The sequence below is a fragment of the Onychostoma macrolepis genome, chromosome 08 (genome assembly GCF_012432095.1).
Source record: "Onychostoma macrolepis isolate SWU-2019 chromosome 08, ASM1243209v1, whole genome shotgun sequence".
Classification (NCBI taxonomy): domain Eukaryota; kingdom Metazoa; phylum Chordata; class Actinopteri; order Cypriniformes; family Cyprinidae; genus Onychostoma; species Onychostoma macrolepis.
The window spans coordinates 9,610,273-9,637,974 of NC_081162.1; the positions used below are offsets into that span (position 1 = coordinate 9,610,273).

At 36.6% G+C, this 27,702-nt stretch overlaps 1 protein-coding gene across 4 annotated transcripts in view; it reads left to right on the forward strand.

Annotated features, from left to right (window-relative positions):
- Positions 1-2,872: 2,872 nt before the first annotated feature.
- Positions 2,873-27,702, forward strand: part of slc23a2 (solute carrier family 23 member 2) — a 33,953-nt gene continuing 9,123 nt past the window's right edge. Inside the window, exons 1-9 of one of the 4 annotated variants that reach the window (XM_058784930.1) lie at positions 2,873-3,168; positions 6,140-6,174; positions 14,651-14,713; positions 17,864-18,117; positions 20,034-20,129; positions 20,879-20,995; positions 22,236-22,393; positions 26,855-26,943; positions 27,022-27,089. In XM_058784930.1, coding sequence (XP_058640913.1) covers positions 14,701-14,713; positions 17,864-18,117; positions 20,034-20,129; positions 20,879-20,995; positions 22,236-22,393; positions 26,855-26,943; positions 27,022-27,089 — 795 coding nt within the window. In that variant the 5' untranslated portion in view covers positions 2,873-3,168; positions 6,140-6,174; positions 14,651-14,700. The remainder of the gene's footprint in view (positions 3,169-6,139; positions 6,175-14,650; positions 14,714-17,863; positions 18,118-20,033; positions 20,130-20,878; positions 20,996-22,235; positions 22,394-26,854; positions 26,944-27,021; positions 27,090-27,702) is intronic. The other 3 variants (XM_058784931.1, XM_058784933.1, XM_058784932.1) reach the window with 3 other exon arrangements.

Here is a 27,702-nt window from a genome sequence, read left to right on the forward strand (position 1 = left end):
TGTGTGTGTGTGTGTGTGTGAATAGAGATCAGAAAGGTGCCAGTTATTACAAGACCAAATCCTGTGTGTTAAAATAATACAAACTGCACCCAAGCAAACAGGAAAAGTGGAAAAGATTTGCACCTTAACACAGTGATCTGAAACTAAATATCTTTGGGTATGACTGTGGATGTGTTTACATAGAATATCATGTCCTTACAGAAATGCTTATGCCCATTTGCTATGTTTATGGAAGTCTGTGTGTGATCTGGTTCATGCTGGAGACACTTCTCCATTTTGTTTGCTTTGGGTGTCTGACTAGGGAATATAATCTTTTCTAATCTCTGCACTTTTCACCTTACTCTCATGTATCGTTTCTAGTGGTTGTGGTTTATCTTCACATTTCCCATAATATCTTCCATCTCTGATTTCTTTCTTATCACAGCTTCTATGTGATAAGATAACAAAGTATTAAACCATGTAAAATCTGAGTGAGCCCTATAGACCCACTAACCTACATCCATCAATTAGCACCATAGATTAGCTACTGATTCAGGACATGAGCACTTAAATAAGCAGGAAGAAGAAAAGTCAACTCTGTCTACTTGTTCATGTATTATGAAAGCACTACAGCTAACTGGGATTATTTCTCCCATCTGTTCAGGTCTTCCTCTTAACTGCTGCTATTTCCAGGAGTGACATCACTTCCTGTGTGCATTTCTGACCAGAAATGCATTTATTGATTCATTCCATTTATAGCTTAAGTGCAGATATTAAATTATGGAAGACGCAATCAGCGGATGTTGTGTTGTCCTGTGTCATCATGTGAATGTATGATTATAAGCAGGGTGTGATTTGTTAAAAAGGGGGGATATTTAATTGAGAAAATCATTTAAATTTTAAGGTAGAAATTTGGACAACGTAGAAATACTGTGTATTTCATATAAAATGTACAGTAAATATACAGAAAACGATTATTTAAATGAGCAAATACAGAGTGTAGTTTTAAGAGTTGTTTTAAGGCCTGCGGAGCTCGAGCCTATGGCTGAATCACAACCATGCTGATATACAGCCATATAGCACACCATATTGTTACTCGTGTGAAGATCTGGCCGAGGTAAGGCTGCTCTTGGCGGGTTCACGTGTGCTAAACAGCTGCTGATGCCCTGGAACTCACATTTCTGAAAAAGTCAAAGCAAATTTTCATACAGAGGCTATCTTTTATTAACAAATTGCATATTTGAAGCCTAAACAGTAAATTCTCACCTAAAAAAAACTCTTAAAACTACATTCCATGACAAAAACAGTAGCCTTTTATTTATAAAATTATAGAAATACCACAAGCGGAGTGATACAAACGGTGAAACGGTTGGAGTTCTGTTATCACTTGAATGTTGCACTCCTGTCTGCCAATCAGATTCGAGGAACAGAAAGAACTGTTACATAAACTGAAATAACTCAATTAAATACATTTTTAACTAATGACTTATTTACTACAAATGTATTTGTAACATGTACAGGCCCGGGTGGTTTTAAAAAAAAAAACTGTCAAACATATAAGCAATGATCACACAGCTTGCATTAAAAATTGTGTAGGCCTACTAAACATAGGTAAACCCACCCTTTCTTCTGCTAAACACTTATTTTTAGGCCATTATTGTTAAATCCTACTCCAATTATGTTTGTAATTCAAGCATTCCAGTCATTAAACCTGAGAAAAGATCATACAAACTCATTCATCGTTCTCATTCCCTGCTTATTAGGAAAATGCCATGTACACAAGCTGACTTTTTGTAAAAGGACATTTTTGAAATAAACTATTCACACCACTAGGGGGAAGTACAGAGTCATGAGGTACTGTAAATATTTTTAGAGAACACATGCTCCCTTTGTGTGCATATTTCGAGAATGTCCATGCTTAAGATGTAAAAGCAATTCTAAGTTGTAGAAATTGCATGTAGACAGTTCCTTAAATATTTTAATTTCTAGTGTAGCTCTGCTCTGTTACCACCAATCATAAAGTGCAACAATATAATAAAAGCGGCTGCAAGTTTCTTTATTCAGTGCTGTTGTTGTAAGCCTGTGTTCACATGTTCAGTGATCTGTCTAGTCAGTGGTGTTCTGCTCACTTTTAAACCCTTCACTGAAAGCTTAGCAAAACCCCTAAATGTAACATTTCCACAACAAACACTGCTTCTTCTGTGTCTTCAATGGCCCTCTGTTGGTGGAAAATAACGGTCACTCAGCGACCTCCCTGTATATATAATTTGCTTTGTAATGATGTTTGGTAATAATGACATTTAAAAAAAAAAAAAAAAAAAAAAACAAGGTTATAGCTAAAGGCTGTTATTTTTATTCCATCCTGTTGGAAATGTACTTGTATTTAAACGTTTAAGCCAGTTTGGTAAGGCACTAGTCAAAAACTGTTTTGTAATGTGGAAAGTGCAGCTAAGATCATTGGTTTCATGTCATTATGTAGCGGTTACTGAATGTAGGTCAATTAAGTAACAACGCAGTACAGTCTGGAGACCGGAAGGGGGCGCCTAGAAACACAACGAATGGCCTTCAGTGACACGAAAGGCGCCTAACTAGCTTTTTATTTAAAATATGATTTATTTTAAAGTTATTTTAAACGTGTGTTTATTTAATTTAAATATATTTGATTAAAAACAGACTGGCGGCGCCATTTTTACTGTTAAAACAGCTCATCGGAGGAAATGGGAGTCCTGTGAGGCGATAGGGGGCGTGTGAAGAGGCTGCACTGAGCGGGTTTATGGAATCACAGGGCAGACACGACACCGGCAAAAGAGACGCCTGGGATGTTGCGTCATCGCCTGTGAACGATTCTATTGGCCGAGAGTCACCAGAAGGCGGGGTTTATGAGCGTTCCGACGTCAGAGTTTGTTTTGAGCATGCGTTGAAATACCACAGTGCCCCGTGTGCTGTGTGTATGTCCGTGTGTTGATATGTAACAGGGAAAAATCGCTCCACCCGTCTCCTGCTCATCATATAAGCCCGTCTAGTCAGAAGACTGTGTCCTGCCGAAGGTGTTTGCTCAGAGAAAGCCGCTGTTCCTGCATTTACCCGCAGTAGTGGTGAAGTAGGACACTCAGCGCTGCTACAAGGTACCACAACAGAACACAAGGGGAAATTACAGAAGAGGACAACGATTTTTTTCTTCCCGGAAAGGTGAGAAATAACGAGTCATTGTGTTTTATCCCCCAGGTGGTGTATTGTAATTGTAAATATGCATTTTCTTAATATCAAATAGGCGTAATAATGATTAAAAAAATGTCCTAGTCGCATCCCAACACCTCAAGATTCCTGGTTCAGAGATGCGATGCTGGCTTGTAGCTGGGTTGCTTCTATCTACAATAAAGACGATTCTTTTATATGATCATTTACAGTGTATGTGTGTATAAAACATGATATTGCAATATGGATGTCGTTCAGCACTATTGATATGTCTGTTGGGAGATTTTTTTTTTTTCTAAAGGCCACGTGCTTTCAGTCTGTCTGGTTTGAGATGTATTTTCTCGTCTTATAATAGCTAGCAGTGACAGCGAGTTAAGCTCTCTCTTTCACAGGCTGCGCACATGCTTGATGCTTTTCATCACTTAATAACGGAATAATAAAACAAGATTATGTTAAAATGTCACGTTTGATTAAACTGAACGCAACACAGTATCAGGTATATGGTATCTCCATCAAAAGCAGTGAAACAATTATTTTTAATTTATGTATCCGGTGTGATGATATGCTAGTTTAAATATTAAACATTCTTATCTTGGTTAATTAAATAAAGGTATACTTGTTTTGGTTATCTTTGAGATGTATGTCAAGGGTAGTAATAATGTGATAGAAGAGGTGACACAGGGTGAAGCATGTGAGGAAGATGTGAGCAGGTTCAATATCTGAAGTCACCATCTGTGACTCATGTGATGCAACCTGGACCTTTATTGTTTGTGCCTCATTAAATATCATGAGTGGTTTTGGTAATCGGGGCATGTTTTCCGTTAGTGATTTCACAACTATAAATGGTGTTCAAGGAAATGGGTAGTAGGTGATGTGGGCTAGTAAAAGTTTCTAGGTTAATTCCAGTCTTCAGTGTCACATGATCCTTCAGAAATTGATGTTGCGAACAGCTGTGCTGCTTAATATTTGTGTGTGTGTGTGGAATGAATGGAAACTGCAAAAGAAAAGCATTTATTTGAAAAATAAATCTTTGCTAACATTATAAATGTATTTACTGTCACTTTTGATCAAGTTATCATATTCTTGCAAATAAAAGCAGTAGTTATTGAGCAGTAGTCTATATGTTTATAATATTGCTCAGCTCTGAAAAATGTATTCAGCAAGATGTTGATCGTAGAGCAAAATGTTCCACAAGCCATCTTGATAACATGGGCCTGTCTGTTGAAGGTCTCATTAAAAAAATGTGTATATTATTGTAAACATTTTTACATTGATATTCAAAATTGTTCATTAGTTAATATAAGAACTTGCTACCTGACATATAAATTTAAATTTTCCTCAGCAATCTCTATGGAATGAATTTACCCAGCAATCATGAATGACTGGGAATGGAAATCGTTTGATCAAACATTAAGAGAATGCTGCAGTATGAATGGCAAAACATGCCCTCTCCAACCTTCCAGTTATGCATAAAGGGCATCTATAGCCAATTTGTGCTCTCAGTCTTTCTGATTCATTTGTTTTTTGATATTTGCTTATGAGTCATTCACAGTAAATGATGCCTGAAATGTCCATTCGTGTGGTGTCGTATGAACTATGACTTTTAGTATTTGTCTGGTCAGTGACATCTCCACCTAGATGCCAATAATGACAGTATTTCACCAGTGTATTTATTGATTAATGGTCAGTTTGATCCCATTTGCTAAAGATAACGAATGTCTCTGAGAACAGAATTGATTCTTCTCTTTTTGAGCCATTCCTTTAATATTATATGAACTGAAAGACGTCCAGGATTGCATAAACAGTTTAGATAAACAGATGTAGCTCGGAGGAACACAGACTGGATTGTGGCAGCTGCATTTTATAGCACAGGCTGTCAAGCAGCAGAAGACTCTTTTGAGTGGAATGCTTTGCTTAAACAAATCTGTTGTGCTTGGTTTGGACTTGCCTAAATATTGTACAGAAAAGTTAAAGGCAGTGGATCCTAATAGTTGTATTTCTCATCTGTGATGCATTACATTAATAAATGTGTTTTAATTAGCTTTTGTGCCTAGAGGGCTGAATTTTTGTTGTTTTCCTCTAACTTTTGTGTTAGTTTGAATCAGCATTTGTCAGCACAAGTTGCTCTTCACAATCCAATCATGCCCAGAAGTGGATTGTTTAAGAAATTGCCAATTAACTGTATTGATTTCTCAGAGCTTAACTAAGTAAAGAGAGGACCATGTAATTAAATGGTGAAGCTGATGGAGCGTGTTAACAAACCAGCAGGCTCACAGTCACAAAACCTTATCTAACACACCACTGGAAAACAAGAGGTTATTGAAGTGTTTCTTCCTCTTTTTTGATTCTTTCTTTTTCTCAGTCATCTGATCACTCACAAAATGGGATTTAGTCCCTTGAAGCGGAAAAAAAAATGTCATCACTCTCACTCACGCTAACACTATTTCAGTCTATTTCAAACTAATTTTGATTCTCTGTTCTCTTTTTCTGTCTCTTTCTGATTTTCTTGAGGAAACATTTGCATTGTTAGGCTTTTCTTATCCTTTACAGAATGAACATGTTGATTTAAATAAGAATCTTTGTAGTTTTTTTTTTTTTTGAATTCGCATAGCAGTTCAAAACAAAACTCATTAAAAAATATTATGCTGATATTAAACTTTAAATTGTGGTTGAATGAGCCCCATTTGAAACCATTGTGAAATAGCCCAGCGCTGAGATTTAAATTGGGATTCAAAACTTCACCAAAGTGACTTTTGCACGATAATTACTCCTTTTTGTCATCTGTGTTGTATTTAATTCACCCCAAAAATTCAAAAAGTCTGCCTTTATTTTATTTACCCTCATGTTATTCCAAACCTGCATGGCTTATTTACTTCTGTGGAAGATATTTTGAAAAATGTTGGTAACCAAACAGTTTTGGTAACTTGTATGGACATTTCTCAAAATATATTTTGTTTTCCTACAGAAGACAAAGTTACACTGGGTTGGAACATCGTGAAGGTGAGTAAATGATGGCAGATTTTTCATATTTTGTTAGCTATTCCTTTTAAGATTTTCTGTAGTTGTAGTTTCTAAAGTTGTATTTAATAACAACCTTTTGAATTGCACCTATTGGCCTCTGATTGAGGTTGATCCTTTAAATAAATCATCATTATAGTACTTTCAGTATAATTCAGATCCTATTGGTTTGTGGTAATGCAAATTGTGAGGCCATCACACCTTTGAAACCTTTCTCTTATGTCACTGGTTTCTCGTCTGGGAAAAAACCTCGCCCTTTCAGTTTTTCATATCCCATAAGGCAATTTGTCAGATTTAACTCCATCGTTTAACAGGGGATTTGTGTAATTTTCCTTTTTCTTTTTTTTAAGTTTGCATAATTAGATGAGTCCGTCTCTTAATAACTGCCAAATCAAGGCTGAGACAAAGATTGCTTAAAACAATATGTTCTTTAGCAAAGGGCAGAAGTGTGTGACCATTAATGACATTTGAGGCAAAACGTGTTTGAGCTTTCAGCTAACACTGTGTTGACACTAGATTCAAATGATGCCATGCAACAAAAGAGAATCCATTATAATCAGTGATTCTGTCTGCACTGGATGCGGCGTGGCAAATCCCCGACAGTAAACTGATGCCCTGTTCTATTTCTGACATACTCCAAGTGCTCACGCTACCTCTGACACGAAGGACAAGTAAATTTGTGACAGTTGCAATTTTATACTTTATGTGCACATGTACTATAGCACCTTGTAAACATGCACAGAGCGCGCATATCATTTGTGACACCTCTTAGAATTAAAGTGTACTTTGAAGTAAGTTGTGTGGGAATCTGTTCAGGGTGTGACCCTTAACAAGTCATTCCTGCCTCCTCTTGCTGATGGGTCATTGTCAGTATAGAGTGACAAACATGTCCCTTGACTAGTTTCAGATATGAAAGAGGCCACATAAAAGACATCATAACCTAGTGTTTAATGAAGGAATAACAAATGGTTTGGCTATTACACATTTTTAAACAATTATTTGCTACTACTATCACTGAAAATTCATCTTTTATGAGAAATGATCACTGGTGGTTTTTCATTACATCAAATGATAATGAAGTCATCATGATGTTAAATACTTGCCATCAGCTTTTATAGGCAAAAATTGCTCTGCATTCCGAACTTTTGCATTTTGTTTGACAAACTCCATACCATACTACCATAATGTTAAAACAACAGCATTTAGGCAGAGGGTGATTTAACTGTATTTGAACTATATATTGGAATTAATTGTTTTTACAGTATTTTGCTCCAATGTGCGATGCCCCTGTTTAGTGATTTGCTTTGAATTTCATGTGTGGTTGACCTTAAAAAAAATTACATCGTAAGCAGACGAGAGAGACACATGATTTTGACCGCATGTTTTTAAAAATTTGGCATACAATGTCCTTGACGGTGACTTTTTTTTTTTTTGTCACAAGATAGTGGCTTTTGTAAGTGTCTCTTTTGTCAGATGGATCCATATATATAACCTGTTTGATTCAGTCTATTTGAGTTGGTATCATTAGGTTTAAAGAGTTTACCCTTCATATTGATTTTTTTTTTTAAGCGCTCTCTTCCACATTTAAAGTTCCTTCAAAAATGAGAATTTGTTTAGCTAAAGTTTACCTGAAATTCAGTGAATGGGTGCCGTCAGAATGAGAGTCCAAACAACTGATAACAACATCACAATAATCCACGAGTAATCCACACGACTCCAGTCCGTCAATCTTGTGAAGCGAAAAGTTGCATGTTTGTCAGAAACAAATGCGTCAATGCATTTTAAGTTAACTTTAAATCCAATATTCTATAATAATGCTTCCTCCACTCTAAAAGTCTCCTCTGTCCTCGCACATCAAAATCCACTGACATATTTGTTTGGAATCTGTGCATATTTCTCTCTTGTTTAAGATTTTTTTTACTGGAGAAAGAAATATCGTGGATTGGAGGACTTTAGATTTAGTCGTAATGATGAGATTTGTTTATTACAGACACACCGTTCTTCGCTTCATAAGACTTTTGTGATGTTGTATTGTGATGTTTTTATTAGGGCTGGGACGATAAATCGTTGCAGAATCGATTCACGGATCGATTCTGATATTTTCCGAATGCGGCGCGATTCCTCTGGAATCGATTCTGAGCTTAGATTTTAACAGCAGATGGCGCTCTACTCTAGTTTTTGTCCGCACACTCAAATGCTCATGATGAAGAGCGCTTGTGCGTTCGGCCGAGTCATGTAATTTCACTTCAGCTCAGAATGCTTTCATGATGCAAGATTAGTGTAAACACAGCCCACTGTGAACGCCCTTGTAAATTGCTTCAACCTTTTCGAATTTTATGAATGATTATTTTTAGGTTCAAGTGTGTTTAAGGATTTCGAAACAAGCAGAGAACGGCTGTTTCTAAGGCTGTGTTTACACTGGCACAAAAAATCCGATCTTTTGCTCACATCTGACACGGAATTTGTTGCACACATGTAAACACAAAAACCCGCACGAGATCCGATTTTTTTTTTCGCATCCGATCTGAGCCACTTCCAAATGTGAATTTTAATCGGATACACATCCGATATCTGGACATCTGACCTGCTTGTTTTCAATGCTTCACAATCACTCGCTCGCTCGCACGTGGGTGCATGCGTTCGTTCTCTCTCTCGTTAATTCATTTGAATTCATTTCAATAAATATAACCTTTATTTCACTAAAGAATTCTACCTTTAACAAGCTGTAGATAAAATAGTCTGACGAATACGGTCTTTATCCGTTCAGTCAGATTTTGTGCTGCAAAACATCCATGACAGCCGTTGTCCATGCTGGCAAATTATAATGGCCATTCGACGTGAATTATATTAAGAATTGTAATAGCACGGCCATTTAAAACCCGAGGGTCTACCATGTGCATAGTAAAGCGATCACTGCAGACAATCCTTTTGGGCGGGAATTAATGTAAACACAGATATCGGCAGTCGTGTCTAAAGTGAATGTAAACGGCTGGGCCAAAAAATCGGATATGGTCAAAAGATCGGATCTGTGCATTAAGACTTGCAGTGTAAACACAGCCTAAGGCATGCAGTGCCATCTGCTGTTAAAATCTAAGCTCAGAATCTGTAATCGTGATGCATTCGGAAAATATCAGAATCGATCCAGGAATCGATTCTGCAACGATTTATTGTCCCAGCCCTAGTTTTTATCAGCTGTTTGGACTCTCATTCTGACGGCACCCATTCACTGCAGAGGATTCATTGGTGTGCTAAATTTTCTTCAATGAAGAAATGAACTCTTAAACATCTTGGATGGCCTGGGAGTGAGTACATATTCAGTGTGTACTATTCTTTTAAACTCATTTTGTGAAGTTCAGATCTAAAACACTGTTATTTTGACTTTAATCAGCCTGTTCTTACTGAACACCATTTAATTGTGCCGTATCTCTTGAGATCTTTTATTTGATACACACCTCTATAAATTTCTGTTGCTGTGCTGCAGTAAATCTGGGGCAGAGTAGATTCAAGCCCTCACTGTTCTGCTGACAGAAGCTCTTCAGATCCCCCTGTTGAGTCAAATGTCCCCTTTTTTCCCGTGGGGTCCCTTTGTGTTTAATTGATGTGCATCCAAGAGAGACAGTGGATATATTCATTTCTAAAGGAATTTGTCATTCTTTGATATTCACTGTACAGAAACTCAATAGTTTGACCTGCACTACCCTCCCCACCTGCGGAGGTGTGCTGTGATGCATAAATCTCCTCTCGCAGGGCCTGGGGCCGCTGTCCTGTGGTGTCAGGCTCCTACTGTGCTGTGCTATTGTCACTAATCTAACCTCACCACTGAGAGGGCTAATTAAACAGCATATTTGAGTGAATTAGTGGGTAAGGAAGAATGTGTTGTCATGGGTGTGGAAAGGTCGCCTCTTTCTGGGGGGGAAACCAAGCATGTAGTTTAAGTGAAAAACAAGAATAATGACTCGGGCGTTTTTTTTTGTTTTTTTTTAATGGCAAAGACCAACAAATATAAAAGCTACTTGGAACATGTAGTGAGCTAAGCTAACAGTTACTCTTCATTAGATGAAGCTTCGCTATACTAAAGCTACAGCCCTGGGAAATGTAGCAAGCTAAGCTTCAGCAATCTTAAGTTATTTTTTAAAAATTTCATTTTTATATTGAATTCACATCATACCATGTCAGTACTCTCACAGTGATCAATAAAACTGTCAGTCAAGCAGATAGACAGGCATAATGGTTCAAGTTAACTGTTTATTCAACAACTGGTCCAAACCAATTTGTCCACATAAAGTATCATGTACAGGGCCGCATTTACCTCATGTTGTGACATAGGCAAAATAAATGTTTGCTTTCGGACACCAGATTCCAACACCGAAACTCCTAACCTCGATGCCCAGGCGTCTTCAAACTGTTTTAAAAAGAAGAAGAGATGCTACACCATGGTAAACATGCCCCCGTCTCAAATATTTTGATGCCTGTAGCAGGCATCAAATTTGAAATGAGCTCATTTTGTGCATAAAATTGTAAAATTTCTCAGTTTAAACATTTATCTATGTTCTATTGTGAATAAAATATTGGCTCGTGATTTTAAATTATTTTAGTTTTCATTTTATTAAAATTAAAAAAATGTCCCAACATTTCCGGAATTCGGGTTGTAGATGAAGCTGGATCACGAATGATAAGTGCGATCATAAGACAGATCGGGATCAGCGCATTCCATTCAAAAAGAAAGTAACGTTAATCTTCTGCGTCTTCAGCAGCTCAGGTGTCGGGAGTAAATGACGACTGCTATATTCATTATTACATCCATCACAATACCTCAATCGCTTAATCGGAGATATCTTGTCTTCCCCTGCACCAGAGTCACACAATGGCAGACAGCTCAGCTCATTCAGGGTGGGTCAAAGGTAAGACGGCCTTGTCAATCAACTATTGTGGGAGGGGTCTGTACAGAACTACTCATATTGACAGGAATTTCAGAACAGCCTGATTTGAGGCTGATTCTGATTTTAAAATAAGCATTTAAAAAAAAAATGATTTTTATCATTGTAGGATGGATGTGTACACACACTTCCAACACACATTTATGTTCAAACAACTTATTTTGCAAACAGCATACAGATTATTTGGAGAATATTTAATATATGTGACCCTGGAGCACAAAACCAGTCTTAAGTCGCTGGGGTATATTTGTAGCAGTAGCCAAAAATACATTGTATGGGTCAAAATTATCAATTTTTCTTTTATGCCAAAAATCATTAGGATATTAAAGTAAAGATCATGTTCCACGAAGATATTTTGTAAATTTCTTACCGTAAATGTATCAAAACTTAATTTTTGATTAGTAATATGCATTGCTAAGAACTTTAAAGGCGTTTTTCTCATTATTTAGATTTTTTTGCACCCTCAGATTCCAGATTTTCAAATAGTTGCATCTTAGCCAAATATTGTCATATCCTAACAAACCATACATCAACGGAAAGCTTATTTATTCAGCTTTCAGATGATGTAGAAATCTCAATTTTTGTAAATTGACACTTAAGATTGGTTTTGTTGTCACATTACATTAAGGTACAGTTACATTTTTAGTATAAAATGTTTTTTCTTTCTACCTCATATTATAATATTACAGAAACATTTCCAGTTGAAGCCAGGAGTATTTCTACAATGATTTTCCCAATAAATAGTAAAAACCGATATCAAAAATAAATTCACAGTTAATATGTAAAAGCTGACAATAGTGCCAGATAACCAGTGAGCGAGTTAAGAACAACAGTAGCTATAATAACTTTGAAAGAAAAGAGTATATTGACTATTTGTGCCTTGCGCATCATATTTCTTACTCTTAAAATGTTTTGGAAGATTTTTATTTTCTCTGTAAAATTGTCTGTGAACTCCGTAGCACCATCTTGTGGATACTTAGGGGCTTCATGGACCCTCATTTTAAAACTTTTGACTCGGGGAAGTGCAAGTCACATTATTCAGCATGATCTTAGCAAGACTTAAGAGGAAGTTTGTGAATGTATAAATGCTGAGTTTGTGGATGCGTGTGAAATTTGATGAGTTCCTCTGAAGCTAATGGCCGAGAACTAGTGAGTCAGTCAAGTCTCTGGATTGATTGTCAGACCAGTTCTGGTTTCAGTTCCATCATGGAAAAAAACATACCGTTCGAAAGTGTGAAGTCAAGTATTTGTTGTTGTCTTTTTTTTTTTTTTTTTTTTTCAAAAAGGACACATTAAATTGCCAGTAAAGACAGTCTCTACTTTTATAATTTGTTTTAAAAGATTTATATTTCAAATAAATTCTGTTTTTAACATTCTATTCAGCAAATAATCCTGAGGACTGCTGAAAATTTAGTTTTGCTATCACAGGAATAAATGACATTTTAAAAATATTAAAATAGATATTACAATTTCTAAATATTTTAAAATTGAAATAGAAAAGATCTTTTCAATTTTACTGTATCCGTATTTAGTATCTGGACACTTAAGTCGCACATACTATGAATGAATTGTCTCTGGGACTGGGTTTGACACATCTGAATTCCCATATGAGACAAGTGAAACTTTTAACGTTCACATTATTCTAAATGTGTATGCAATGAACTGTTACATGCTGTCAATCTCTCTCTGTGGCCTTCACGACCAAACGTCTGACTAGCAGATGTTTCACCGTGAAGGCTGCAGCAGAAATGAGCTCCGTGTGTTTTGTCTATAAATGTGCTTTTGAAGAGGTTGGATGTCTAGGTTTAACCTTTTAAACATCAGCAAGCTGTAATTATGAGATAATGGGATCATTAAAGGTGACCAAAATGAAGAATGTGCTTCACACGCTAGTCACCAGTGTGGCAACAGACACTGTTGTGGGAATATTACAAAACGTTCTGTCTGGACTTGAGTATTTTCTTTCCACAATAGAAGACTGTCGTCTCTTCATGATCTTTAAAGCACCTCAAGTTCTCCCTTAAATCTCCTCATCTGGTGTCCTAAAGCTGTTTTGAGTTTGTTGGTTTAGTCTTGCTCCAGTAATAATTGCTTCCCAGTGAGATGATGTTCTTCAGGTTTAAGGTTTCTGTTTTGAAGTCCGGCATTGATATTATATACACGGCTCACCCCAGTTAGCCAAATATTTTTGTGGCCCTGAATTTTTCCACCTCAGGCTCTTGCCAGATTCATGTTGATGCCTTGTTTATGAAGTTTGAGTTGTTGGATTAGTTGTTTAGCTGCCTGTCATGTAATCAAATGGATCTGGTTCTGTTTGAAATCAGGACTAAATCTGCTAAGACGAACCATGTGTGATAGCAGTATCTGTGGATGGATCCGTCCTACTGTGTTTTGGACCGTCCGTTGATGATCACATTATGAGGACACGTATTATACTTGATGGGTCATGACTAACAGCAGTAAAGCTGAATGTTGATATAAACTGACAGCTCACTTTGTTTGTCTACGTGCCTACAGACAGAGACACACACTGTTGTACACATGCAGACAACACACAGCCAGCTATCTCTGATCAGTGGAATTATTTTAAGAAAATGTGCTCAAGTTCGTGTATTCAGAGTTTATTTATTTAAATGAATGTCTCATCATTTGTCTGCCAGATCATTTGGTGCAGCATTCAGACAAGATCGCATTTAGTTTTAGTCATATATTTAGTCACTTTCAGTTTCGGAAGGATGCCCAAGCTTCTACTTCACAACAACTGTGTGCTATTTAGCAGAGGACACAATTTTATAACTCCATGTGGCAATGAGTAGATTCGCATGAGGAGGTCCGTGAGGTGCCGTTTGAGATTGGGTCTTCATGTCCAGTAACATTTACTGTTATTCAGCAAATTTTGCATACCAACTCCAATCAGTTTAGGAATAAAAAAATAATAATTCCACACAGATTTCACAACAGGTTCAAGTTGGTTGCTTTGGTTGTGAGCACAGAAAACAGTCCTCAATACTAATTGAATTCTTGTGAAAAGGGAAGACGTGGTAGTTACGAATCACTGATTCTGCCTGTGAAAGTTTTCAGAGTACTAATTTGATTTCATAGTCTATAGGAATGAGTAAAATTATGGGAAATACCTGTGGCAAAATTTAAGCCCTGTTTAAACAAGTACACAGAACAAGTAAAAATGATTGTCTGTAGTAATCAACTGCATGCTAAAGATGATGTTGGTAGAGCTTAACTTGTTTTAAACCGACAATTTTTGTTTAAGCTTTAAGTGTTAGGCATTGATTTGCTTATAGGCAAGCACATTCAAAATATCAGCATGTTAATTAAACAACATACTTTGAATAATCAAATATAAATGAAATGGCTTGTGATTTGTATTTTGGCTGCTAATTAATGCCTGTCTCCTCTTATGTTTCTTTTTGTCAACCCTCATTCCTTTTCCTTTTCCATTTCCCTACCTCTTTTCTTCTGTCTTTCTCTTTTTCCACCCTCTCTCTATCCTTCTCTTCTCCCAGTTTAACCCCTCCCACACAGATGCTTCCGGCCGACCTGATTGGTGGGAGTGATGTGTGAACTAGGTACTAATTTCTTTACTGTCCCCAGCTGCTCTAGGACACCTGCTTTCCAAATAAAAATCAATAGAATGTCACCGATACCTAGTATCAACTCTATTTGCTCAGTAAAATGTAAACAAGACTTTTGATTTAAAGTCTGTGTAAAGGCAATTCAAAGAATCATTTCTAAACACATCATCAATGTTAGAAATGTATTGCTGGAAACACGTTATAAAGACTGTGAAATATCTAGTACTGAATTGTGGAGTTAAAAGTTTTTTTCCCCAACACTATAATAACTGGAGCGCATTAGCATCGGTGCTCGATCGTAAGTTACTGTCTTTACCGTTATTTACTACAGCCTACAGTTTGCTAGTTAGCTATGTCTTCGTCATGTAAATGCATATTACCTGGTTGGTTCAGGTTGTAGCGGTATTTAACAGTTGAGAGAGGTGGCAGCTTTCCCGTGAGTGGGCGTGGTTTCAGTGCAGACGGTGGACACGACCCCAGCGGTTGACAGCAGAGAATACTGCTTATTTTTCAAGATTTTGATAAATTATTTTATTTACTTTTTTTTTTTTTATCATTCGAATTTGGCTAGGTGGCTAATAACACATTGACAAACTCAGAACACATATTTAATATTGCTTTAAACAGACTTTAAGACGATATCTAAAATGACAGTAAATGTGAGATCACAATTGATCATTTTTTTAACTATTTAATTTTTTTCCGTTTTAAGTATTTAGACAGGAAGCGAAGTGGGAGAGAGGCTACGAGGCTATTGGTGCAGACACAATTGATCATATTATTAAAAAAAGGTTGTTCCAAGAAAATGTCTTCATATATTGGACATAATACAACCCGAATTCCGGAAATGTTGGGACGTTTTTTTAAATTTGAATAAAATGAAAACCTAAAAGACTTTCAAATCACATGAGCCAATATTTTATTCACAATAGAACATAGAGAACATAACAAATGTTTAAATGGAGAAATTTTACAATTATATCCAGTAAATGAGCTCATTTCAAATTTAATGCATGCTACAGGTCTCAAAAAAGTTGGCACGGGGGAAACACAAGGGCTGAAAAGGAAAGGCATTTTGAAAAGATTCAGCAGGGAGAACATCTAGCAACTAATTAAGTTAATTGACATCAGGTCTGTAACATGATTAGCTATAAAAGGGATGTCTTAGAGAGGCAGAGGCTCTCCAATCTGTGAAAGTGTATAAAATCACTCATCTGCATGATTCTGTCATTGACATTACTAAATGGGCCCAGGAATACTTCCAGAAACCACTGTCGGTAAACACATCTGCAGATGCCAACTAAAGCTCTATCATGCAAAAAGGAAGCCATATGTGAACATGGTCCAGAAGCGCCGTCGTGTCCTGTGGGCCAAGGCTCATTTAAAATGGACTGTTTCAAAGTCAAAAAGGGTTATATGGTCAGATGAGTCCAAATTTGACGTTCTTGTTGGAAATCATGGACGCTGTGTCCTCCGGGCTAAAGAGGAGGGAGACCTTTCAGCGTATTATCAGCGTTCAGTTCAAAAGCCAGTATCTCTGATGGTATGGGGGTGTGTAAGTGCATACGGTATGGGCAGATTGCATGTTTTGGAAGGCACTATGAATGCTGAAAGGTATAAAGGTTTTAGAACAGTATATGCTCCCCTCCAGACGACTTCTATTTCAGGGAAGGCCTTGTGTATTTCAGCAGGACAATGCAAAACCACATACTGCAGCTATTACAACAGCATGGCTTCATAGTACAAGAGTCCGGGTGCTGAATTGGCCTGCCTGCGGTCCAGATCTTTCACCTATAGAGAACATTTGGCGCATTATTAAACAAAAAATATGTCAAAGACGACCACAAACTCTTCAGCAGCTGGAAACCTATATCAGGCAAGAATGGGCCCAAATTCCAACTCCAGAAACTCATGACCTCGATGCCCAGACATCTTTAAACTGTTTTGAAAAGAAGAGGAGATGCTACACCATGGTAAACATGCCCCCCAACTCCCAACTATTTTGAGACCAGAATTAGAGTTGTTTATGGCAATGTTATGATTTAAATTATGAGAATGAAATTAAAGGTCCATTTTGGTTTTAATGAATTGAAGACGACCTAACAATCAAGTGTTAATTTTGTTTAAAATATGTCTGACCGGTTATCTGTTGGTTGAATGAATGAGGAAATTAACAAAAAAGTAATATAACACCGTGTCCTAACTATGTTGAATGCAAAACTATAATAACTAATCCTAATAATAATCTATTAACATTCTACTAAATATCTGATCTATTATGTCAAAATATCTTGACGTTTGTTGTTACAGTGGCTAGTTTGGACACGTGTAGGAGTCTGGCGTGACATGCGTAGCACTTAGGGGGGTTTTGTGGACCCAGATGGCTTCTAGATACCAAGCAGATGTGATTGTCCTAGAGTTCAAGGCTACTGCTGGATCATGGGCGGTATTGGGGGGATGCAGCCGTTGGTGGTGCGCTGACATGTCTAATCACTGTCATTAATAGGGAGGGTGCTGGACCAAGGCCACAAGAAAAGTAAACAGGACTTGACTGTTACCAAAATCAACAAGGTCCGCTGATAAAGCGTACTGACCTTCACCAGTCACTCGGTGTCTTTCTTTCCCTTCTGTTTTCCATCTCACCCATCCTATCTTCATCATTCTTCTCCCCACTGCTTTCTCTGTCCTCCAACTTTCTTTTTTCATCTCCTTAAACTTTCTTTACCTCACCACAATTTTTTTTTTAAATCATCTTTTGCTTGTGTCCATAAATGTAGATGTTTGATCAAACATCATTGTCATATAAATGGTCGTTTGAGTCCAAAACCACACTGTAAAGTGTGGGATGTGAGTTTATAAACCGTTAATCATTTGATTAATGGTCTCAGATCTTGATTTGTTTTAAGATTACATTTCATTGCATAACTTATTTGTCAGTTTATTCTGCCTTTGCCTCCATTAAATGAGTGTGAAGCAAAATGAAAGCAAAAAGAAAAAAACGAAGGGATGATTTTTAGGTAATTACATTGGTTTATGACTATATGGATTATCATTTTATTTTGTGGAATGATTGCAGGAAGTCATCAGATGAGCACTTTCATGTCATTATTTATTAATGAATAACATTCTGTTTTCTGACCCCAGATGACCTGGCTGGCCAATCAGTGGAGCATGAGAGTGTGCTGACAGCCAGAGCAGCAGTGTTTCTACCAGAGCGTGAGAGGGAGTGGAGGAGAGGAACAGAGCCAGAGGGAGAGGAGGAGGAGGAAGAGGCAGAGGAGCAAAGGGAAGGAATGGGTGTTGGTAAAAACACCACCTCCAAATCCATGGACTCCGCCGCAGAGCCTGGCAAATATGAGGAGGAGAACAAACACAGTGCACACTTCTATCCCATCCCAGTGAGTGTGCGTTTGTCTGTGTGGAATGATGCTAATCATAGGGTCAGAAACAATGCCTTCTAGCCTGTTATTACAGTGTCTCTACAGGACACTGTGGTCACGTATACTTTTAAGCAAGACAATGTGGTGTGCAAATTGCAACCTTAAATATGTGCCATTTAAAAGCTGAATTTTTTGAATTTTCTATTTCATGTATCAGTAAGCTACAAGGAATGGCAAACAACTTATTTATAATCATGGTATACATAAGGTTTCTTTTGAAGATACACACACAAGTCATATATAATGGTGACACTTCACAGTAGGGTTGTAAATACACTACTTTTAAAATGTTTAGGGTTTATTGCAGCAAGGATGCATTAAATTGATCAAAAGTGACAGGAAAGACATTTGATGTTACAAAATATTTGTTTCAAATAAATGCCGTTTTTTTTTTTTTTTTTTTTTCTTCAAAGAATTCTAAAGAAAGTGACCGTTTCCACAAAAATATTAAGCAGCACAACTGTTTTCAACATTGATAATAAGAAATGTTTCTTGAGCAGCAAATCAGCATATTAGAATGATTTCTGAAGGATCATGTGACACTGTGGACTGGAGTAATGGCTGCTGAAAATTCAGATTTACCATCACAGGAAAAAATTACATTTGAAAAATAATTCTAATAGAAAACAATTATTTTAAATACTTTAAATTTGAACTGTATGCAATATTACTGTTTTTACTATATTTTTGATCAAATAAATGCAGGCTTGGTGAGCCTCGGAACTATCCATTTTATCATAATACATTTTTAATACTGCAACATTTCAACTTGTAGTATAAAATTACATTAATTAATCTATTACGAACAGGCCTGAATTAACAGCGAGGAATAATCTCTTTATAAATTAACATTGTAAACGTTATAAACATTACTATTAATAAATGCTTAAGTAATTCTACCCAATATAACATTTAACATTTTCGCATTATCTCACCACTGCAGGAAAGGTTTTTCTAAAAGGGAAACAAACCGAACAACCTATAAGCAGCTGCTGCTTTTTGATAGTGTTTTTGTTGCCAAGCATGCATATTTAAACAAAACATGTCAAGAGATTAGAGACATGCTGTAAGAAAATCTTTGTACTTTTTTTTTTTTTTTTTTTTTTTTTCCTCACAGAAGTCACCCTTTATCAGTCAGTTCACTATGGTCTGCTCTCTGAAACTTTATCTGTTCACTCATTTAAAAAGAAGTGTCAAGACTCAAGTTTCCCTTAGTCATGCCTAACACTCCCTTAAATGCAATTACATAACAAACCATGGTTGTACCATTTATATGTATTATATCATTCTTTTAAACTGATGATGAATTATTAGTGGCGCGTGTTCTTTTCTAGTCCCCTTGCTGAGTCATTTCTGTATATAATAATTGTTTGAGGTTTTTTGAGAGACCGTTTTGCAGCCATCTAAATCTTCCGTCTAGTATGATGTAATTAGAAACCACCAAAATCTCCACTACTTTAGAGCTAAACCTCATGTAATCCTTGTTCTGGTGAACTCTTCCCTACATCAGTGTGGTCACTTACTGTATTTGCATAACCCTGTCTCTGAAATTTAAGCAAGTGCCCTGGTGAACTTTAGTGGACTGATGTGTTTTGATGTGGATCTAATATCATGAGATGTAAGATAAAACTATGCGCTTGTCACTGAAACCCTGACATTTGAATTTGGCAAAGAGAACCAAAGCAAAGCTTCTGGAACCTTAACCATCCTGTGCCAAACTCACCTGCATAATGTCTGATTTCGTGCCAAGATGCCCACGTCCACTTTTATCCTTTGTCATGACAATGGAAGAGTTTGCAAGTAGTGTACCCTGTTTTCTTTATTTTGTTACTTGGTAAATATGTGATGTTTGCACATTTCTGTGTATTTGACAGGTGGTTAATGGTGTCGTGCAGACCCCCGGAGATCAGGACGCAGAGGACACGCAACTCATGGCCATTTACACAAAAGACAGCCAGACTGAGGACAAAGTGAGTTTTTCGTAATGCTTTTGGTACTATTAGAAATTACACACTTCATCTTTAAATCAAGGGGCTGCTTGTACCAGTCATGCTTATCTGTGTTAAGCCCTGTTCTGTAATAGCTCAGTCATTATGACTTGGCACTTTCCCCCCCCCCAGAGGGAACGGGATTTGGGAGGTCACACAACAAGCAGAGGAATTTCCTCAGTGTTCGCCTCTAATACAGCAATGCTGATGCAACACATTGGGATCCTTTTTTAGTTTGTTTCTCTCTCTGGTTCTGTGTTCCCACTTATATTTTTGTCGTAAATTAGAATTATTTAACTGGTAGTTGAATTGTCGTAACAAATAACTGTTGCATCTGAGAATAAAACTCTGAAAGACATAGACAAGACTTTTATGGCTGTGTTGTATCCTTGCACTGTTTTAATTGGTCAAATTTTTAAAACAAGTATGTATTGTCCATTACAACATGTTTAAGTACATATTTAACTCTTATAGTAATATCTTCTATCAATTTGGAGTTTATTTAGCTGTTTGAGTTCATGTCAGGATAATTGCATATAGAGGAACTGATTTCCTGTTAATGCTGTTTGAATTGCCAGCAGTTTTGCTGTGTGTGTGTGTGTGTTTGTGTGTGCGCTGATGCTGTTTATAGCGTACAGCTCTCCCTCAACTTCTCTGTAATAGAGATTGGTTACCATAGGAACAGCCCAGAGCCTGAATCCCATGTGTCTTGTGTTTCCTCTCCCCTTCAGTGCTCCATATCAGAGACTGTGGACAGTACAGACAGCATAGACGCCAGGAGAAGTGACATGATATACACCATAGAGGACACACCACCTTGGTACCTGTGTGTTTTTCTAGGTTTACAGGTACAAACACATGCACAGCCACATGTGGACATACTGGCTTGAACATTCAAGTGTAGAGTGATGTGCCCCAGATGTTTAAGATATTCATATACCAACATTGACTCAACTAAGGGTTTATAGCACTGACTAGATCTAGAATTTATAGCAGTAACCCTCGAGTTTGAAGCAGTGACCCTCGTCATTGCAACAGTGACCTCTGAGTTTGAAGCAGTGGACTCCAACTTTACAGCTATGACTCCTGACTTAAAATTGCTGACTCTAAACTTTCAGCAGTGAAGCTAAACTTTGAAGCAGTGGCACTCGACTTTGAAACAGTGGTCCTCAACTTTCACTGCTGTAAAACTTTGACTTGGAAGCAGTAACACTAAACTTTACAGCAATGAACCTCAACTTTACGGTAGTTACACACTTATCTTTACAGCATTGAACATCGAGTATGAAGCAGTGGCCCTTAACTTTACAGCAGTGAAACCTTAATTTTGAAGCAGTAACACTCAGCTTTACAGCAGTGACCATCGAGTTTAAAGCAGTGACCCTCAACTTCACAGCAATGAATCCTAGACTTCAAAATCTAGACTTTACAGCAGTGGCCCTTAACTTAACAGCAGTGAAACCTTGACTTGGAAGCAATAACACTCAACTTTACAGCAATGACAAAGTGTCACTACAAAGTAGTGACACTTATCTTTACAGCAGTGACCCTCGACTTTACAGTAGTAACACTCAACTTTACAGCAGTGATCATCGAGTTTGAAGCAGTGAATCCTAGACTTTGAAGTCTAGACTTAACAGCAGTGAAGCTAAGCTTTGAAGCAGTGACCCTCAACTTTGAAACACTGGCCCTCAACTTTCACTGCTGTAAACACTGACTTGGAAACGGTAACACTCAACTTTACAGCAGTGACGCTCAGCTTTACAGTAGTGATCATCTAGTTTGAAGCAGTGACCCTCAACTTCACAGCAATGAATCCTGGATTTTAAAGCAATGAGCCTCAACTTTATTGCAGTAACCTTGGACTTTATAGCAGAGGCCGTAGACTTTGAAGCAGTCACCCTCAACTTTCAGCAGTGAAACTAGACTTTAAAGCAGTGACACTCAACTTGAAGCAATGGCCCTAGAATTTACAGCAGTGAAGCAGCCTTTGACATTGAAGCAGACTAGAGATTTGATGTTCTCCTTTACAGAGATAACAGAGATAAAATTACTGATATTTTTTCTTTCCACACCGTTCTTCCTCAGCACTATCTTACCTGCTTCAGTGGAACTATCGCTGTACCCTTCCTGCTTTCTGAGGCCATGTGTGTGGGATATGACCAATGGGCAACCAGTCAGCTGATTGGCACCATTTTCTTTTGTGTGGGCATCACCACCCTGCTGCAGACCACCCTTGGCTGCCGGTAAGTGTGTGATTTTGTTTTTTTATTTTAATTTTTTTTAAAGCAAGGTCTAGAATGTGTTCCAGACACATTGTGTCATAGTGACAATGCAAGACACAGGTTCGCATCCAGTCTGTGTGGTGAATCCCATGCAATGCTCCACTCTCATTGGAGTTTAATTAACTTACAAGTAAGCTCAACAGTTTACTTATACCTTATAACTTTTTTCCCCAGAATACGTTATTCTGATCAAACATATAAAAGTATTGAGAATATATCAGAAACCCATCTGTTGTGTTCACTTTTATTGTGCACACTGTGTTGTGTCGGGTGGTTTTATTGATTGCTTTCAGGATGTTAGATCAGGCTTAGTTGGCAAGTGCACTTAAGCAAGTACTGCTTCTACTTCACTCTACTATTTTTTCACTTCCAGAAAATATGGTAGAGAAGAGGATAACATCTAGAACGTTCTGAGCACAGTAAAAACAGCTGTGGAGAATCTCAGCTTTCTCACTGCTGGCTTGTCTATGTAATTGACATCGTAATTGAAATTATGCAGTGATTGTGAGATATTTACAGTAAAATTGTGTATAAAAAAACAAATGCTTGTTCACAGCGTGAGAAAGTTATTATCACATGATGTATAGAACATGTTGAACACTGCATCACTCATGTTCATGGGTTGGGTAAGCTAGTCAGAACAAGGGCATGAACGTCATGACCTCACAGAGGTAATCTTGGAGATTGCAGTTATTGTAAAGCTGCAATTACAGCAAAAGGTAAACGTTTTTTGCGTCAGTCATTGGTAGGCTGTGTTGGCATATCTGGGCATGTACTTGAGGTTAGTTTGAATATTACACAAGTATGATGCTGGGAGGTTGTAAATTGTAAATCTAGATATTTTTCACTCTTTTTGGTGACGTTCAATATACATGTATGTTTTTGCACAAAAATGGCTTAAAGGAACATCTGTTTTCTTCTTTTTTTTTAACCACATTGTTATTCATTAATGTTTTTTTTATTTTATTTATTTATTTATTTATTCAGTTGTTCCTCCACCTTACAGTACATTCTGTTATTTTGCTCTCTTAATCTTTTTCTTTTCTTTTCCCTGTCTTTCTCCTTCCTCTTGCTGAAAGTGAAAGTAATCTACTAACCTAGATTTAGTGTCGATTAAAATATTTCTCTCAGTTCTGTGGAAGGGCGTTCCCAAGTTTTTTTCCACTGGCTGCAAGACACAGGCACTTGTATTCAAGGTGCTTTTAGCTACATTCTCTTCTCCAATTACATTATTATTATTATTATTATTATTATTATTATTATATATATATATATATATATTTTTTTTTTTTTTTTTTTTTTTGAATGCCACTTTCCTGATATGGACCATTAGCCTTGAAATTTATTTGAAAACATTTTTCTGTTTTAAGGACACTCAACCCTTTTAGACAAACAAGGCTGACCGCATTTTATTATGAAAGGGAGCAAAAGAATCGGAAAGTGGAAGAGAATATATTACAGCTTTCTTGTGGTGTAAGAGCTGCTTTTGTTGGAACAAAATCTAACTATCAGTTGTTCGTGTAACAAGGAGGTCTGGAGAAAATGGGTCAGTTCAGTTTTAGCTGTGGTCGTCTGTGGATCTTTGTGTTTGTGATTCATGTTCTTTAATCACTCAGTAATGAAGGCCTTCAGCTCTTTATAGTGCTACAATTCAGACAGTGCACTGTGTCCGGGACACTCAATGGTGGAGTCCTGAATCTGAAAAACCTTAAACTACAAATCAGTCATTTTAGTTTTAAATTCACCATCATATCCAATATCGCCTGATACTTATAAATAAATGGTGAAAAAAAATATCTTTGATATTAGCCACTAACTATTTTGGTATTTATTATTTTTCTTAAACTAATTAAAAAATAAATAAATTGTAAAGAAATGAATAATTTTTAAATTAAAAAACAAAATAAAAATAAAAATTCTACAATGATGTATTAATTTGACTAAAAATGATATAAGCAAATACATTTGTTCCAAAAAAAAAAAAATAATAATTAAAGTAAATGCTGCTCTTTTGAAATTTCTAGTCATCAAAGAATTCTAAAATAATGCATCATGGTTCCACAAAAATATTTAGCGGCACAAATGTTATCAACTTGTTTCTTAAGCAGTAAATCAGCATATTAGAATGATTTCTGAAGGATCGTGTGACTCTGAAGTCTGGAGCAGTGAGGCTGAAATTTCAACATAAATTTTTATTTTTTTTTAAATATAATTTGCAAACCATTAACCTCAGTCACCAATCTGGGATGTCCAGTGTCTCCATGACCCTTATGTTGCCTCACCTCTGCTTTGAATAAGGATTAAGTGCATTCGATAAAACAAACGCCTACATACTGGTCTCTTATAAAATAACTATTGCATCAATGTCTTATCTACAGTCCTTGGGTCTGTTTATGCCCATACAAACATATAAAACATCATCAATCACAGCAACTCAGGAAACTGTTATTTCCTCCGTAAGTTTCCACTGTTAATGTTTTGCTGCTGCACTGAGCTTTAATGCAATTAATGTCGTAACATAGTTTTATATGACGCTAAACCCCCAAAAGGGAAGCAAGTGGCAGTGATGTCTTATGTGGCGTAGATTGTGGGAGGCTGAGTACCTGTGGAGGTCTGATCCTTCAGGCTGTTCATGTCATAAAGACATTTAGCCTTTGCCTGTTCTGTGTCTGGCACTCAATGTTCTTTTGTGACCACTTGTATAAGAGGTCCGTCTGATGTCTGTGATCCCTCCGTTTTGACGTCACTTGCTCGTGACACATGCTGTCTCCATGGAAACCTGAGCGAGTCCCCAAAAAAAGAGGAAATGAGAAGATAAGAGTGGAAAGAATCGGGCGAGTGTTGCCATTAGACCATTGTGCTTAGTCGCTGTATGCAAGCTTTGCTTAATGCATTTTTGTGTGCATGTTTGACGATCACCAAAAACTATATCAGTTATACTAATGGAAAACAGAAATGAATGACCTGATACCTGTTACATCTACCTGAACAATTTTTCCACTGAACAGAGGATGAAGAACTGATGTTCTGACCTTTATCTAAACACGCATAAGGCAAACCTTTTAAATATAATCTGTGCTCTTCTGTTGTATTTTTGTAAAACATGGTTCTTTTGATGTTACTGTTCATTGTCGTTGCTGGGTCATGATGACTCTCCTCCCCTCTTTGTTGCTCTGCAAATTAGCATCAAGTGTTCTTGAGCAAAGATAATCAATGGTCTATTTATAATTATTATTCATGTAGCAACAGTCTTTACTAACAGACTTAAGAGTCCACATCAGTGATCATATGAGTAGTGTGTGTGGAGACATCTAGTGGTTAGAGCAGAAGTGCCCAATCAACTACTGAAAGTTTAGGCCAAATAAAAATGTTGCATTATATCCAACTATATTACTGTATAATAAAATATATTAAATAACAGAAAAATAATAATAAACAAAAATTGTAATGACATTTATTTATTTATTTATTTTCTCTTAATTCACTTTTTTACATTTCAGTGCAGAAATAAAACAAAAATATAAATTAGCAATAAACATACTTCAATGGTATGTTTATTTATTTATTTATTTATGCGTTTATGTATTTGTTTCTCTTAATTCACTTTTTTTACATTTCAGTGCAGAAATAAAACAAAAATATAAATTAGCAATAAACATACTTCAATGGTATTATTTATTTATTATCAAATTCACTTTTTTTACATTTCAATGCAAAAATAAAACACAAAAAATGTTAAAACAAAAAATAGTAATTAGAAAAACATATACTTCAATGGTATTTTTATTTATTTATTTATTTATTTAATTGTTTATCTATTTATTCGTCCTTTTGTAATATAATTTTTTGGCATGGCAGGCCAAATCAAAGGTCAGGGGTAAGTCTTAAAATAATTTACATTTAGTTATATTAACATGCTCTTTATTAAAAATAACAAAAAATAAAATGCACAACAATAAACTGTTCTCATATTTTAGAGTTTATGCATTTTTGCTGCACAACAGAAGTACCAGAGGTCCATATCAGCTTGGACAGGAGGGTGATTGAACAAAGAGGTTTTTGGGGTCAAAAAGGCTGAGAACCAATGCCTTAAACCAAATGTAAACTGGGTGGTGTTACAGTACATGTCAGTCAGGTGGTCTCTTCTTGTCAAAGTGTTCTTGGATAAAAAATTCTGCAACGAGGACCTGGTCTTGCATTGTTTAGTCGGTGGTCTGATTACCGGAGACTAAATAGATGTCAGTGTTCATGTCAGTTTGATTTACAGACTCATAATGTGGTTTAGAGCTCCTCTTAGTGACCATTACCTGTCTTTTCTCCTCAGCCACACATAAATGTTTCCAAGGAGCAAGAGTGTTGTGGGTGTGTCAGTACAAACTGTTCTTGTGAATTATTGTGTGTTTGTGTGTGTTTTTCCTCCAGGCTTCCATTGTTCCAGGCTAGTGCTTTTGCTTTTCTCGCCCCTGCAAGAGCCATCCTTTCACTGGATAAGTGGAAATGTAACACAACAGGTACGTGTCGCACACACTCGCTCGTGTATCCTCTGTCACGCTTAAAACCACTAACCTGATTGTCCTGTTTCTCTGCAGCTTTTCCTTTATTAAATGCCACAGAGCTGCCACACACAGAAGACATCTGGTACCCCAGGATACGAGAGGTGTGTTAAAACAAAGAATGAAAGAGATGAGCTCTGACGAATTTAATGAGGAACATTAATGTAAAATTGATAAAGGAAGTGATGGTGTGAAACTAATGAGATAAAATGAGGTGAGAAGTTAAGGCAGATCGGTTATAACAGGTTTGGCCCATGGAATTGTGTGACCCTAAATGAGATCGCAGAAAGGGCTCTGCATTAAAAAAAAACATCTATAGAACCACTAACACTGCAAACGTTAATAAAAAGGGTTAGTTAACAAATCATCTTTATATTAAAATTTAACGTTGCAATGTATTAAATACACATACTTTTATGTATAATTTTTATAGTTAAAATCTTAAAATGTGACTGCGGTAATATGAGCTAATTTGTAATTTAAATGTAATTTAAATGTTGATTAAAATAGCTTTACATGAGTTTTAGCATGTCTTTTAATGTCATACAAATAACAATGTGTATTTAGTGCACTAAAATCAATGAAAAAACTAATTGGGCAGATTTATGTTCAGAGTGAATATACTGTAAAGATATAGCAGAAAGAAGGAAAGAAAGAAATGTGTAATTATATTATATATAGTATATGGTTAGTTATATGTAACTATACAATATTGAA